Raw genomic sequence first — 13,064 nt, 5'->3', positions numbered from 1 at the left:
GTAAATCACCGTGTCCTATCCAATACCCATCAATCTCTCTTCCTACCAGCCTCTACTGTGTCCCTAAGAAAATCATCTACACCAGCAATTTCCCACTTTCCCAGGACAGACTTCTCCGTCTCTTTCACACTTACATTAAATTATAATAGCTGCCTACTATCACTCTTGAAATATATATATATGTGTGTGTGTGTGTGTATATATATATATATATATTTCCCTTCCTCCAGCTCTGGTTTTGCTGTATCTGAGCTCAGACCACACCATCTCCCCCTTCATGGATACCTTCCATGTTCCCAGTGGTCTGTTCCCAACTCTATAATGCAGTAGAGTGATTTCTAAAACATAAATCTGTTCCTGTCACTCCCCTGTGAAAACTCATCCATGGGGAGTCTGACGAGGCTGCATTTGGGGACTGGACAGAGTGAGGAGGGATCTTGTGTCAGCCAGGATTTCTGGTAGACGCCCCTATGCACTATCCACTTGTGGTGGTCGGGGGCGGAGAAGGGGCGGGATTGAGCCCCCTTCCCCCCTCCTCCTTACTGCGGAAAGCTGCAGAGCTAAGGGCACTCACTTCCTATTCACCAGTCAGCAGGGAGGAATCCTCTCAGCAGCCACGTAGGCATTCTCTTCTCTCTGGAGGAAAAGGCCCAGCAGCTGTCGGAGGAAAAGGCTCACCAGCTGTCAGAGCAAAAGGACATGTCGCAGCTAAGTAAGAATTTGGGTGATTCGAGTCCCCCGGCGGAGGCCCCTAAGCCTCCGGTCTATAGCCGCCCTACGGTTCTGATGCGGGCTCCGCCCGCCTCCTCTCGGGCTCCGCCAGTCCCCTGGGATCCACCTCCGATTGATTTGCAGGCTTCATTGGCCGCTTGGCAGGCACCTCAGCCTGCTTGGGAGGCCCCGCAGGGCCAGCCGCCTGCCCCAGTGGCTCCCATGGCCCAACCTCCGGCCCTAGGGGGCCCGATGGTCCAGGCTCCCCCTCTGGGAGGCCCGATGGGCAAGCCTCCAACTCCGGGAGTCCTGATGATCCATCCTCCCCCTCCGGGAGCCCCGATGGCCCAGCCTCCAACTCCGGGAGTCCTGATGATGCATCCTTCGGCTCCCGGAGCCCCAATGGCGCATCCTCCCCCTCCTGGGACCCCGATGGCGCATCCTCCCCCTCCGGGGACCCCGATGGCACATCCTCCCCCTCCTGGGACCCCAATGGTGCATCCTCCCCCTCCGGGGACCCCGATGGCGCATCCTCCCCCTCCGGGGACCCCCATGGCGCATCCTCCCCCTCCGGGGACACCGATGGCTCACCCTCCCCCTCCGGGGACACCGATGGCCCATCCTCCCCCTCCGGGGACCCCTATGGCTCAGCCTCCAGCTCCAGGAGTGCTGATTCCCCAGCCTCTGACTCCGGGAGTCCTGATGGTCCAGCCTCCTGCTCCAGGAGCCCCGATAGCCCAGCCTCCACCCACGGCACCCTTGATGGCCCAGCCTCCGCCTCCAGGAACCCCGATGGCCAAGCCTCCAGGTCCTGGAGTCCTGATGATCCATCCTGCAGGCTCAAGAGCTCCGATCACCCAGCCTCCAGCTACAGGAGCCCCGATGGTGCAGCCACCTGCGCCGGCCCCACCTGCGCAGCCTATGGCTTCCTGGGCCCCCCAGGCTCAGCCTCTGATCCTGCAGATCCAGTCACAGGTTATAAGGGCTCCTCCGCAGGTTCCCCAGGGTCCACAGGCCCCGCCAGCGCAGCTGGCCACACCCCCAGGCTGGCAGGCCACCTCGCCGGGATGGCAGGCCCCACCGCAAGGCTGGCCAACCACGCCCCTGGGCTGGCAGACCACACAGGTCACCTGGCCTGCTCCAACGATTGCCTGGCAGGCACCTCTACCTGTGCGCCCGGGGCCACCACCCATCCGACCGGGCCCACCGCCCATCCGCCCTGGCCCCCCGCCAGTGCGCCAGGCCCCACCCCCAATCCGCCAGGCACCTCCACTGATCCGCCAGGCACCGCCACCCATCCGACCTGCCCCGCAGGTCCTGGCCACCCCGCCGCCTCTCTGGCAGGCCCTGCCACCCCCACCACCTCTGCGGCAGGCCCCGCAGGCTCGGCTGCCCACCCCGCAGTTGAGGGCGGCTCCACCAATTCGGGCGGCCCCACAGGTGCCGACGGCCCCTCCAGCACCGCAGATGCCCACCGCACCTCCCGCTGTTCCGCAGGTGCCACCGGCCGTGATGCCAGCCCCTCTGCCAGCCGCACTGTCAGCCCCGCAGGCTGTACACTGCCCACCCATCATCTGGCAGGCCCCGAAAGGCCAAGCTCCGGTGCCACACGAGATGCCAACCTCAATGGAGTTCCAGGAAGTTCAGCAAGCCCAGGCCAGTCTGGCCTGGCAGGCTCCAAAGGCCCCCGGGCAATTCTGGCAGGCCCTGCCCACCCAGGAGGCCCAGAGGCAGGGCCCACCACTGGTTCAACTGGAGCAGCCCTTTCACGGGGCCCCCGCCTCCCAAAAGGCCCTGCAAATCCAGCTACCCACCCAGCAGGCCCAGCCCTCGGGCTCGCAGGCAGAGCTGCCAGCCATGCAACTCCAGCCCTCCTGGCAGGGCCCCCCCTCAGCCTTGCAGGGCCAGCCCAGAGCCCCCTTAACGGGGGCAAATTTTCCCATGGGCTCTGCTAAATCATTGATGACTCCATCAGGAGAATCCAGGGCCTCCTCTATAGACCGAAGGACCTCTTCAAAAGAACGTAGGACCTCTTCAAAGGAACGCAAGGCTCCTTCAAAGGACCGGATGATCTTCGGTGGCACTTTTTGTGCTCCCAGGGCAATGCCAACTGCTGGAGCACACCTACCAACTCCCTGGAAAAACTTGCCTGCCACATCCGAGACCTTTACTGCCACCCCAAGGGTCTTTCCATCTACCTCCCAGTTCCAGCCTGCCTCTTCTAATGCCTTCAAGGGCCCGTCTGCCACCTCAGAGACCCCAAAGTCACTGCCACTTGCTCTGCAGGATCCATTTGCCTGCATTGAGGCCTTGCCTGCAGTCCCATGGGTTCCACAGCCCAATGTGAATGCCTCGAAGGCATCCAAGGCAGGGCCCAGCATCCTGATGGCGACGGCAGCTGCTCCCAAGGCAATGGCCACCACTCAAGAGGCCTCGAAGACCTCCGCTGAGCCTCCGCGTCGTTCGGGCAAGGCTACCCGGAAGAAGAAGCATCTGAATACTGAAGAGGAGGATGGCAGGGGCCAGATGCTGAGCATGTGCACCTGGCAGGCCCCCAGGCCCTGGGAAAGTGTGGACTTCAATGACTGGGAGGTTCAAACCCCTATCCAGGTCCTGTGTGACTGGGAGGGCCTGAGCACCTCCCATGGCCTGAGTGGCTGGGAGGGCCCGAGTACCTCCCGGATCCTGAGTGGCTGGGAAGGACCCAGCACTTCTTGGGCCCTGAGTGCCTGGGAAGGCCCGAGCACCTCAAGGGCCCTGGGTCTCTGGGAAAGCCCAGTTAGCCCTCCGTCCTTGATCATCTCTGAGCTCCCTAATCTTGCTCAGGGATTTGGTGCAACCCAAGATGACCCCAAGCTGGAGACTCAGCCACTGTCTCCCTTGGATGAGAGAGCAAACGCACTGGTGCAGTTCCTCTTGGTCAAGGATCAAGCCAAGGTGCCCATCAAGCGCTCAGAGATGGTGAAATTCATCATCCGTGAATATAAAGATGAGTGCTTAGAAATCATCAGCCGTGCCAGCCACAAGCTGGAGTGTGTCTTTGGTTATCAATTGAAGGAAATTGATCCCCAAAACCACTCTTATATTCTCATCAACAAGGGTCGGAAGGGTGAAGCAGCGTCATCCTATTTAGATAGGCCCAAGTTAGGACTCCTGATGGTGGTTCTGAGCCTCATCTTTATGAAAGGCAATTGTGTCAGGGAGGACCTGATCTTTACTTTTCTGTACAAGTTAGGGCTGGATGTCCGGGAGACACATGGTCTCTTCGGAAATACAAGGAAGCTCATCACCGAAGTGTTTGTAAGGGAGAAGTACCTAGAGTACAGGCAAATCCCTTTTACTGAGCCAGCAGAATATGAGTTCCTCTGGGGCCCCCGAGCATTCCTCGAAACCAGCAAGATGCTTGTCCTGAAGTTTCTGGCCAAGCTCTATAAGAAAGATCCACGGTGCTGGCCATACCAGTACTATGAAGCGCTGGCAGAGTGTGAGTCTGAAGATTTGGATGAGGATGAGCCCGGCCCCGATGATAAAGCGGATGACCCCACCAGCAGCCCCCCTCCCCGCTAATGTGGTTTAGCCGATATCTCATTGTTCCTTTGGGTCCCCGGCCTGAGGCCACTGACAGGGTGGGGTGGGGGGGACGTTTTGTTTCTGGTGTTTATGTTCCAGTTCTCTGTGTGTAAGTTTGAATTTCAATTTGCTTTCATATCTGCCAAAGCTTTGTACATTTTTATGTGGTGTTGATTTCAACTGGCTACTGTTCTATTTGGTATTTTGGCATTTGTATTTTTAAGTGAGATCTGTGATTCTCTGTTTTGTGTTATAATTGTTATGTTTTGCTATCGGAGTTGTGCTGGCTTTGTGAAATGAATTTGAGAAGCTATCCATCTCATTCTGGTACAGATTATGTAGCATCAAAATAGGCTGTTCTTTGAACGTTAAAATGACTCATCAGTAAAAGCTGTCTGCAGAAAAGTAAATATCTATATCTATATCTATATATAAATATAATTTCAGCATAACATGGAAGTGTTTGTCTTTATTCTAATTTTTATTCTAGATAGCGGGAGCCAAGTTTTACCGTACTCTCCAAATACAGCTAAACATCATGACAACTACCAGTGATAGTAGAAACCACGGTGACAAAACTGCTTTTCAAAGACAGTGCTACATGCATTATAATTAGGCAGTGATTGCAATGGGTGGTGAAACGTAAGATTAAAGCAAATGTAAAACTTGTCAAGTCAGCAAGGCTGAATCAAGAGGAGGTTTTTAATCCTCTTGATTCCTCACAATAATCCTTCAAAGTAGGCATTATTCCCATTTTGTAGGTGAGTGTCTAAGGCTCAAGTAGAATAATTAAATGGGACATGTCAGTGCCAAGAGAATAATGTTGTAATTTGGAGCAGAAAATTTTCTTAAGGTTATGTGAGAAGTGAGGACCATCTGCTGCAGTACCACAAGTACCAAGTTCGTTAGCCACAGGGATGAATTGGCCAAAGGGGCATTGGTCAGTCATGTGGTGAGTAGTGGGTGTCCAGCAGCTCAAGAAATGTGGGTTTCATCAACACATTGGCACGGGCATTGAAACACACTCCCTGCAAAACATCCAGGTTTATAACAGGGAAAAGGAAATACCAGGCTTCATTGAACTGGGGATCCTGCAGATTGCAGGCGGTCGGGGGGAAGGAGGGGGACAACACGGAGGTCTAGCTGAAGCTCCTGGGAGGGGGCATCAGTTGTAACATACAGGGGAAATCAGCTGGCAACGTCTGATGTGCTAAATAGCCTTAGTCAGCCCTTGGGTACAGGGCCTGGTGTGGGAGGGGGTGGATGTGGACGGGAGAGTTTCGGAGAAAGATATTCATGCACACCTGACCAGGCTGGTGTGTGCAAAACGACTTTCCTGAAGGTACCACTGTCTTCACGTGGATGGGGACCATCAGCGCTGCTGCCATCTCTACTGTCCTAGAAGGATACAGAACCCCACCCCTAAACCCCCCTTCTCTTGGTGAAGATGAAGTGCCAGAGAGGAGGTAAACGGCAAAAGTGGTATTCGTCTGCCACCTAGTGGCCTGCCACAGTTCTGTCGCTCCTGCAGTGGCTCAGTGCAGCCCCTGCCGCCGTGAAGAAACTCACACCCCAAATACCTGGGTTTAGGCTAGTACTTGCTGCATAACCCTTGCCCATAATTCTGCTTGCATTTGGGCCCAAACGTTCCTTCTTTTCTCTTATGTCATAGGGCAAGGTGAAACCTCCTCTCCATGTCCAATCCAGTTGCATTTAGGAAGCTGAGTTTCTAGAGGAGGAGATGAACTCATAAGATGGAGAGTCCATTCCCCGACTGCCCCCACCCTGGGACCTGCCTGGCTACAGGGGATCTTTGGCAAGTTGTCCAAGTGGCCAGGTGTTCCAGAAATTCTGAAGAAGTTTCTTGTAAGCTCCGTGGTTCAGAGAGTATTGGGCTACTGCCCCAATCAGTCTCTAGTTATTTTGACAACAGCAAATGCCCATTGAAGGCAACAGCACTGTCCCAACTGAGAACTATCCCCCAAAGAGGCTTTGCTGGACCAGAAAAGTGACACATAGGTCTAGTATTTCTTATTTGTTTTTAGTTTATTTATAATTGTTTTTATAGTTTTCTCCAAATCATTCTCTCATGGACTTGAGCAAGTCGCTTTTTGTGGAGCAAAATTTGAAAAGTAGCATCATGTGACTTTGGTGCCATGCTTAAGGTGTGGCTTTACTTCAGGGCAGAAAGGCTCACTTCCCATTGACAATCCTTAATCTCATTTATCCCATCATCGGATATAAAGCAAATACCTAATTTAAGCAATGCCAAGGGCTTAAGACCTGAATAGAGTTAAAATGTAATTAAAGATAAGTTACAATAATAATACAATTGTAACTAAAAACAAACAAAATTGGCCAAATATTCAACTGAAACGTTTAAGAAAGAACAGCTAACATTATGAAATCAAAAGGCAGAAAACAAAAATCCAGGAAAATGGGAAACTACAGGGTAAGAAGCAATGAGAGAAAATTCAAGACCCATTATTTCAAAGTTCTAAAATGTAGATAAATTTAGTATGAAGATTTTTATTGTAAAATGAAGAAAACCTAAAACCTCTATAAACTAAATGGGCAAAAGATATCAGGTGACAAAAAACAAAAGAAATACAAATGGAAAATGACATTGTAAACTGTTTCACCTCACTAATACATGGGGACAATATTACCTATTATAAATATTAGACCAGTATTCCAGCTTTCATTTATTAAATTAGCATAGAATGAAATAAAAGCCCATGGAATATCCAATGCAAATAATGTTATCATGAAACTGGCACCCAGTTTATACAGCTGATGAAACTATAAATTACTACAAATTACCCTGAAATAAATTCAGTCAACTGCATCTCCAAGAGATTTAAAAATATTAACACTATCTTACCTAGAAATTCTTCATATAGGAATATATTGAATGGAAATAATCTGTAGTGGGGGCAAAAGCTTTTTCACAAGGAAAACTGTTTAGGAAAGTGGAGGAGACATTATGATATGTACAGCTGCTCACCACCCCCATACAAACATACTAGCATCAAGCTGGTCCAGTGAGCTTTCTGCTGAAAAGACCAAAGGCTTCCTCAGAAAACCACATACAGTTTTCTCCAGCACAAAATTGTATGCAGCAGAGCAGAGAGATGAAATCTGTGTCAGAAAAATTTGAAAGTGGGTGCTAGCAGGTTCCCATCAAAGCTGTGGAATGATCTCAGCCATTTCAGATTACGCTGTAGACTCCTAAAGAAGAGAAATTTAAAATGTTTCCCGAAGTGATGGAATCCAGTGCACGGTTGTACAGGATGTTAAGTTATAAGCAAGGTAATATCTTAGGATGCTTACCTAGAAATGATGATCTAAATTTTAGAATAATACTGTATTACTATAAATCATTCCTCCCAAGAGCCATAGAGACAAAGGCTGGTTGCCTGTCAAAGCAGTACATAAAGCAACATTGTCAGCAGACAAGAATTAATCACTGTGGCTGTGATGGACAGAGTCCTCTCTCCAGGGTCCCTGTGGCTTCTGCTGGGCACCTAGCACATTAATAATTTACCCTTAGAGTTACAGACACACCCACAATGTGCGGCATCTTCTCAGCTACTGTCATGATACTGGAAAGGACATAGGCACCTAACCAGAGCCTAACATGTGGACACTGCCCCACATTTGATCAGTCATCCAGGCCTGCCAGGTTTGCCACATGGCACGGTGAGTGTTCACCCTCTCTCCATCCCTGCAGCCACTGTTTCTTGCTTGGACTTGGCAGCTGCCTTTGACATGGTGTCTACCTTCAGTATTGCTTCTCACGCAAACTGTTATGTCGGCTGCCCAGAGCATAACGTTTCACCCTGTTTAAAACAGTTGATGGCGCTCAGTTTATCTCAGAGTTAGATGCAGCTCACTTTCCTCACCCTGAGGGTCAAGGAGCATCAGGTTAGATGTGGGTTAGCCTAAATTAGGATTTACGAATTAGACCAGGGGTCCCTCTACTGGGAAGTTAGGGGAACTCCTAGGATTCTGTAGGGAACACCCAGGAGCATCAACAAGAATGGGTCTTAAAGAGAATGTGTGTGTGTGTGTGTGTGTGTGAGAGAGAGAGAGAGAGAGAGAGAGAGAATTACTGGGAATGAACAAAGTTAGCAGAAGTAATGTTACCAAACCAGCAAGAACCAGAAGTACCTGGAGAAAATTCTCCAGTTATTGAAGATTCAAACGTGCGTATGTATGAGATGAAAATGCCACATATTTCATAAAGACAAAGGTGGGCATGGACCTAAACAAGACAACCTGTCTAAAGTCTCCTGTGATTCAGCACAGACTCAGAAGGCAAAAATGGAAGGCCATGATGAGGACAACATGAGGTGGGACTTCTCTGACAAGAGGCTTCAACTGAAGCTTCTGCACAGCCCATCCTTCCTTCATCCCTTGTGAGGGGGACTGGCCACCAGTTAGTGGAAAGCAGTGAATGGTAATTAATCCCATGGGTGCACCACAAATTCCAGTGAGTGGGCACGTTTTTTGGTACCAATAAATGAGTACACTGGTATATCAAAAAAAAAAAAAAAAAAAAGAGAGAGAGAGAGAAAGAGAGAAGCCCTACTGTATAGTACGGGGAACTCTGCTCAATACTCTGTAACAACCTAAATGGGAAAAGAGTTTGAAAAAGAATATATACATGTATATGTATAACTGAATCACTTTGCTGTACACCTGTAACTAACAACATTGTTAATCAATTATATGCCAATATAAAATATTTTTTTAAAAAAATGAAAGAAGCCACTGACATTTAGATCACAAACTTCCTGTTTTCTTTTGTTTCCAACCCAGAAAGTCCTGTGGGCACAAGAAAGACAAGCAGGATAGTAGATCTGGCTTCTATGGAGAGAATCTCTGGGAAAGGAAGCCTAGCAATCCATCTTTAGAGCACAAGCTATAGTGCAAGCAATGTCATTCTTCCAAATTGTTCAAAGGGTCCTATTGTGAATCCCATGGAGAGATTTATAACACTACTAGCCCACTGGTCTGATCCCCTAATCCTTTTAGATTCTGAAAGTTACTCTGGCTCCTTTTTGTTTTAAGAGATGAAGTCTATATGGGGAGCCTCCTTCATTCTCAGTTTTCTCCTATTTTGCTTGGTGGCACTTCAGGAATCCTCCTGGGGTCTCAGAGAGATGCCTTCTCAGTACAAATGACTTCACTCTGCGAACTGCCAATCCATTTCCCAGCAACTGGCTTTCTTTGCCCTCACTTGTTTGGAGTAACTTCAGCTTCAGGTTCTCAGAAGGTTAATAGAGGGATTGAGGTTGTCCAATCAACCAGCAATAACCACAGAAGCATTTCCTATCTGGTAGCCTTCCTGGGGTGTGCTTTCTAGTGACTCAGACTCTTCCCTGAAACAGAGCCAGCTGGGACCACAAAGCTGTGGGATTTGAGTGCTGGTTTTCTTGGCTTCTACAAGACATACTTAAAAACATTTTGTTTTGAAATAATTATTGATTCATAGGAAGTTGCAAAGATTGTACAGGACAGTCTTCTGCATCTTTCATCTAATTTCCCCCGATGTTTACATCTTATATAGCGGTAGTACAATATCAAAGACATTGACACTGGTACTATGTATATGTATAGTTCAATGATATTTTATCACAAAAAACTGTGGACTCTGTAAACGTCACCTCAATCAACATGCAGAACTGTTCCACCACTACAAAGATTTCTCTCATGCTGATCTTTATAGTCATGTGCATCACTTCCCCCACATCCCTAACCCCTGGCAATCATTGCCCTGTTCTTCATCTCTGTAATTTTGTCAGTTTGAGAATGTTATATAAATGGAGTCTACCTTTGAGTGGCAATTTTTCCACTCACTATAAAGCCCTTGTTATCCATCCAAGTTGTTATGTGTGTCAGTACATAGTTCATTCGTTTTCAGTGTTGCAAAAACATTTACCTGTGAAGGACGTTTTGGTTGTTTCCAGCTTTGATCTCCTACAAAGCTGCTATGAACATCCCTGCGCATGGGATGGACATAAATTTTGTATGGACATAAATTTTCATTTTTCTGGGATAAATGCCCCTGGGTGTAATCTCTGGGTGGTATGGTACATGAATGGTTACTTTTTTAAAGAAACTACCAAACTACTTTCCAGAGTGGTTGTAACATTTTACATTCCCACCAGCAGTGTAAGAGAGATCCAGTTATTTCATATCCTCACCAACAGTTGGTGTAGTCAGTAAAAAAAATGTAGCTGTCCTAGTAGGTGTGTCCTAATACCTCACTGTGGTCTTAATTTGTATTTCACTCGTGACTAGAAGAGTTGAACATCTTTCCATGAGCTTTTTTGTCATTTGTATACCCTCTTTGGTGAAATGTCTGTTCATCTCCTTTGCCCCTTTTCTAAATAAATTTTTATTTGTTTTATAATATTGGATTTGGGGTGTTCTTTATGTAATCTAGATTTGAGTTATTTATTATATATGCAATTTGCAAGTGTTTTTTCCCAGTCCGTAGTTTTGTTTTTTATCCTTGTAACAGGGCCTTTCACACAGAAAAAGTTTTAAATTTTGATGAAGTTCAATTTACTGATTTTTTTCTTCTATGTATCATGATTTCATACATAAGTATTTTTTATCAGACTGTAGGTCCTAAAGATTTTCTTCTGTTTTCTTCTATAAGTTTAATAGCTTTATATCTTATATTTAAATCTATGATCCATTTTGAGTTGATTGCATATAAAGTATGACATTTAGGCCGAGATCCTTTTTCTTTTCCATATTCTTTTTCCTTTTTTTTTTTTTTTGTGGCCTATGGATGTCCAGTTGTTCCAGTAACATTTATTGAAAAGACTATGCTTTCAACATCTAATTGCTTTTGCACATTTGTCAAAAAATAGTTTAGCTCTGCTTGTGTGGGCTAGTCCTGTCTCATTGATTTGTGAATCTATCTCTCCAGTGATAACTACACCACCTTGATTACTGTGGCTATATAAGACTTGAAATCAAGTAGAGTGATTCTTCTCACATTATTCTTCTCTTTCAAAATTATTTTTAGCTATTCTAGATTCTTTGACTTTCAATATCAACTTTAAAATAAGATTGTCAATTTAAAAATAAGATTGTCTATAAAAAATTTTGCTGGGATTTTTAAAAGAAATTTAGTTAAACTTATATATGAAGTTGGGGAGAATTGACATTTTTTACTATGTTGAGTCTTCCAATCCATAAACACAGTATATCTCTCCATTTATTTGGATCTTCTTTGATGTCTTTCATCAGCATTTTGTATTTTTCAGTGTACAAGTCCTGGATATGTTTGTTAGATTTATACCTAAGCATCTCATTCTTCACGAGTGATTACAAATTATATTACATTTACATTTCAGCTTCCATGTGTTCAATGCTGGTGTATAGAGATTTGTATGTTGGTCTTGTAGCCTGCAGCTTGCTGAACTCCCATGTTAGTTCTGAGAGTTTGATTCCTTAGGATTTCCTATGTAGTCCATTGCATCATCTGCAAGTAGGGACAATTTTATTTCTTCCTTTCTATCTGTATACCTTTTGTTTCCTTTTACTGTCTTGTGCTGGGCTTCACATAATATATTGGACTGGAGTGGTGAAAGCAGATATCCTTGTCTTGTTTTGATGTTGGGGTAAAAAAGTCTTTCACCATTTAAGTACAATGTCACCTGTAAGTTACCTGATGTGTTTTATCAAGTTGAGGAAGTTCCCTTCTATTCTTATTTTTCTTAGGGATTTTATCATAAATGGGTGTTAAACATTTTGTTGAATGTTTTTTCTGCATTGATTTATTTGATCATGTGATTTTTGCTATTTAACCTATTAACAGGATGGATAACATTAATTTATTTTTGAATATTAAAGCAACCTTGCATTCTTGGAATAAACCCCACTTTTGCTGAATTTTATTTACCAATATTTTGTTAGGATTTTTACATCCATGTTCACGAGGGATGTTGGTCTGTAGTTTTCCATTCTTTTCTTTCTTTTTTTTCTTTCTTTTTTTGGGAGGTATGGGGGAGGGGGTACTCTGTTTGTATGATTTTGGTACCAGGGCATTACCAATTTCATAAAACATTCTTTCCTCTTTAGCTTTTTGGAAGTGATTGTATAAAATTGGTGTTAAATCTTCTTTAAACAGAATTCGCTAATGAAACCATCGATTTTAGAAGAAATTAGTTTCTAATATAGTCTTGCTTCAGGATGGAGGGAATTCTGCTGCACATAAGCATAACATCCAGTGGAGCTTCCAAAGAGAAGATACCAGCCTATACCTTAAGATGATCCAAGAATAGGTGTCATTGTTTCTCCTTTGGGAGAACCCAGGGTCAGCACCATCCCCTACCTCAGAGTCAAGGGCAAAGTCCAGCATGGACTCCAGCCTATGACTGATGCCTGAAATTCCAAGTATGTCAAAGGTTTCCCTATTTCTGCCTTCCAAACGCCAAGCAGGGCACTTGGCCCTGGTCTCTGAGCTCTCGCTCTCTTTTACCCAGTGTGTGGCTCATTTTCACCCTCTTATGAATTTCTACAATTAAAAAGAAGATATTAGCATATTTACCCAGAAGAGTTGAAATTGTTAAGGATAAAATAAGAATTGAAACAGAACCAGAACAAAAAATTTCACAATTTTTATGGAAAAACAAAAGACCCCAAATAGCCAAAGCAATCTTGAGAAAGAAAAACAGAGCTGGAGGAATCAGGCTCCCTGACTTCAGACTATACTACAAAGCTACAGTAATCAAGACAGTGTAGTACTGGTACAAAAA

At 46.0% G+C, this 13,064-nt stretch overlaps 1 protein-coding gene across 4 annotated transcripts; it reads left to right on the top strand.

Annotated features, from left to right (window-relative positions):
* Positions 1-221: 221 nt before the first annotated feature.
* MAGEL2 (MAGE family member L2) lies at positions 222-13,064 on the top strand. 4 transcript variants are annotated; one of them, XM_082383629.1, is made up of 2 exons: positions 222-712; positions 1,496-13,064. In XM_082383629.1, the coding sequence occupies exons 1-2, from the start codon at positions 700-702 to the stop codon at positions 4,276-4,278; spliced, it is 2,796 nt and encodes a 931-aa protein (XP_082239755.1). In that variant the 5' UTR covers positions 222-699; the 3' UTR covers positions 4,279-13,064. The 4 variants fall into 4 exon arrangements, with proteins under 4 accessions (XP_082239755.1, XP_082239754.1, XP_082239753.1 ...); XM_082383628.1 differs by having other exon boundaries at positions 1,436-13,064; XM_082383627.1 differs by having other exon boundaries at positions 222-1,686; positions 2,209-13,064.

Source organism: Balaenoptera borealis, assembly GCF_965194805.1.
Source record: "Balaenoptera borealis genome assembly, chromosome: 3".
NCBI classification, from domain to species: domain Eukaryota; kingdom Metazoa; phylum Chordata; class Mammalia; order Artiodactyla; family Balaenopteridae; genus Balaenoptera; species Balaenoptera borealis.
This window is presented reverse-complemented; position numbering and strand designations above follow the sequence as displayed.

Bases quoted from the DNA above. Each gene is read 5' to 3' on its own strand.
- MAGEL2 (XM_082383626.1), top strand. From the start codon at position 700: ATGTCGCAGCTAAGTAAGAATTTGGGTGATTCGAGTCCCCCGGCGGAG.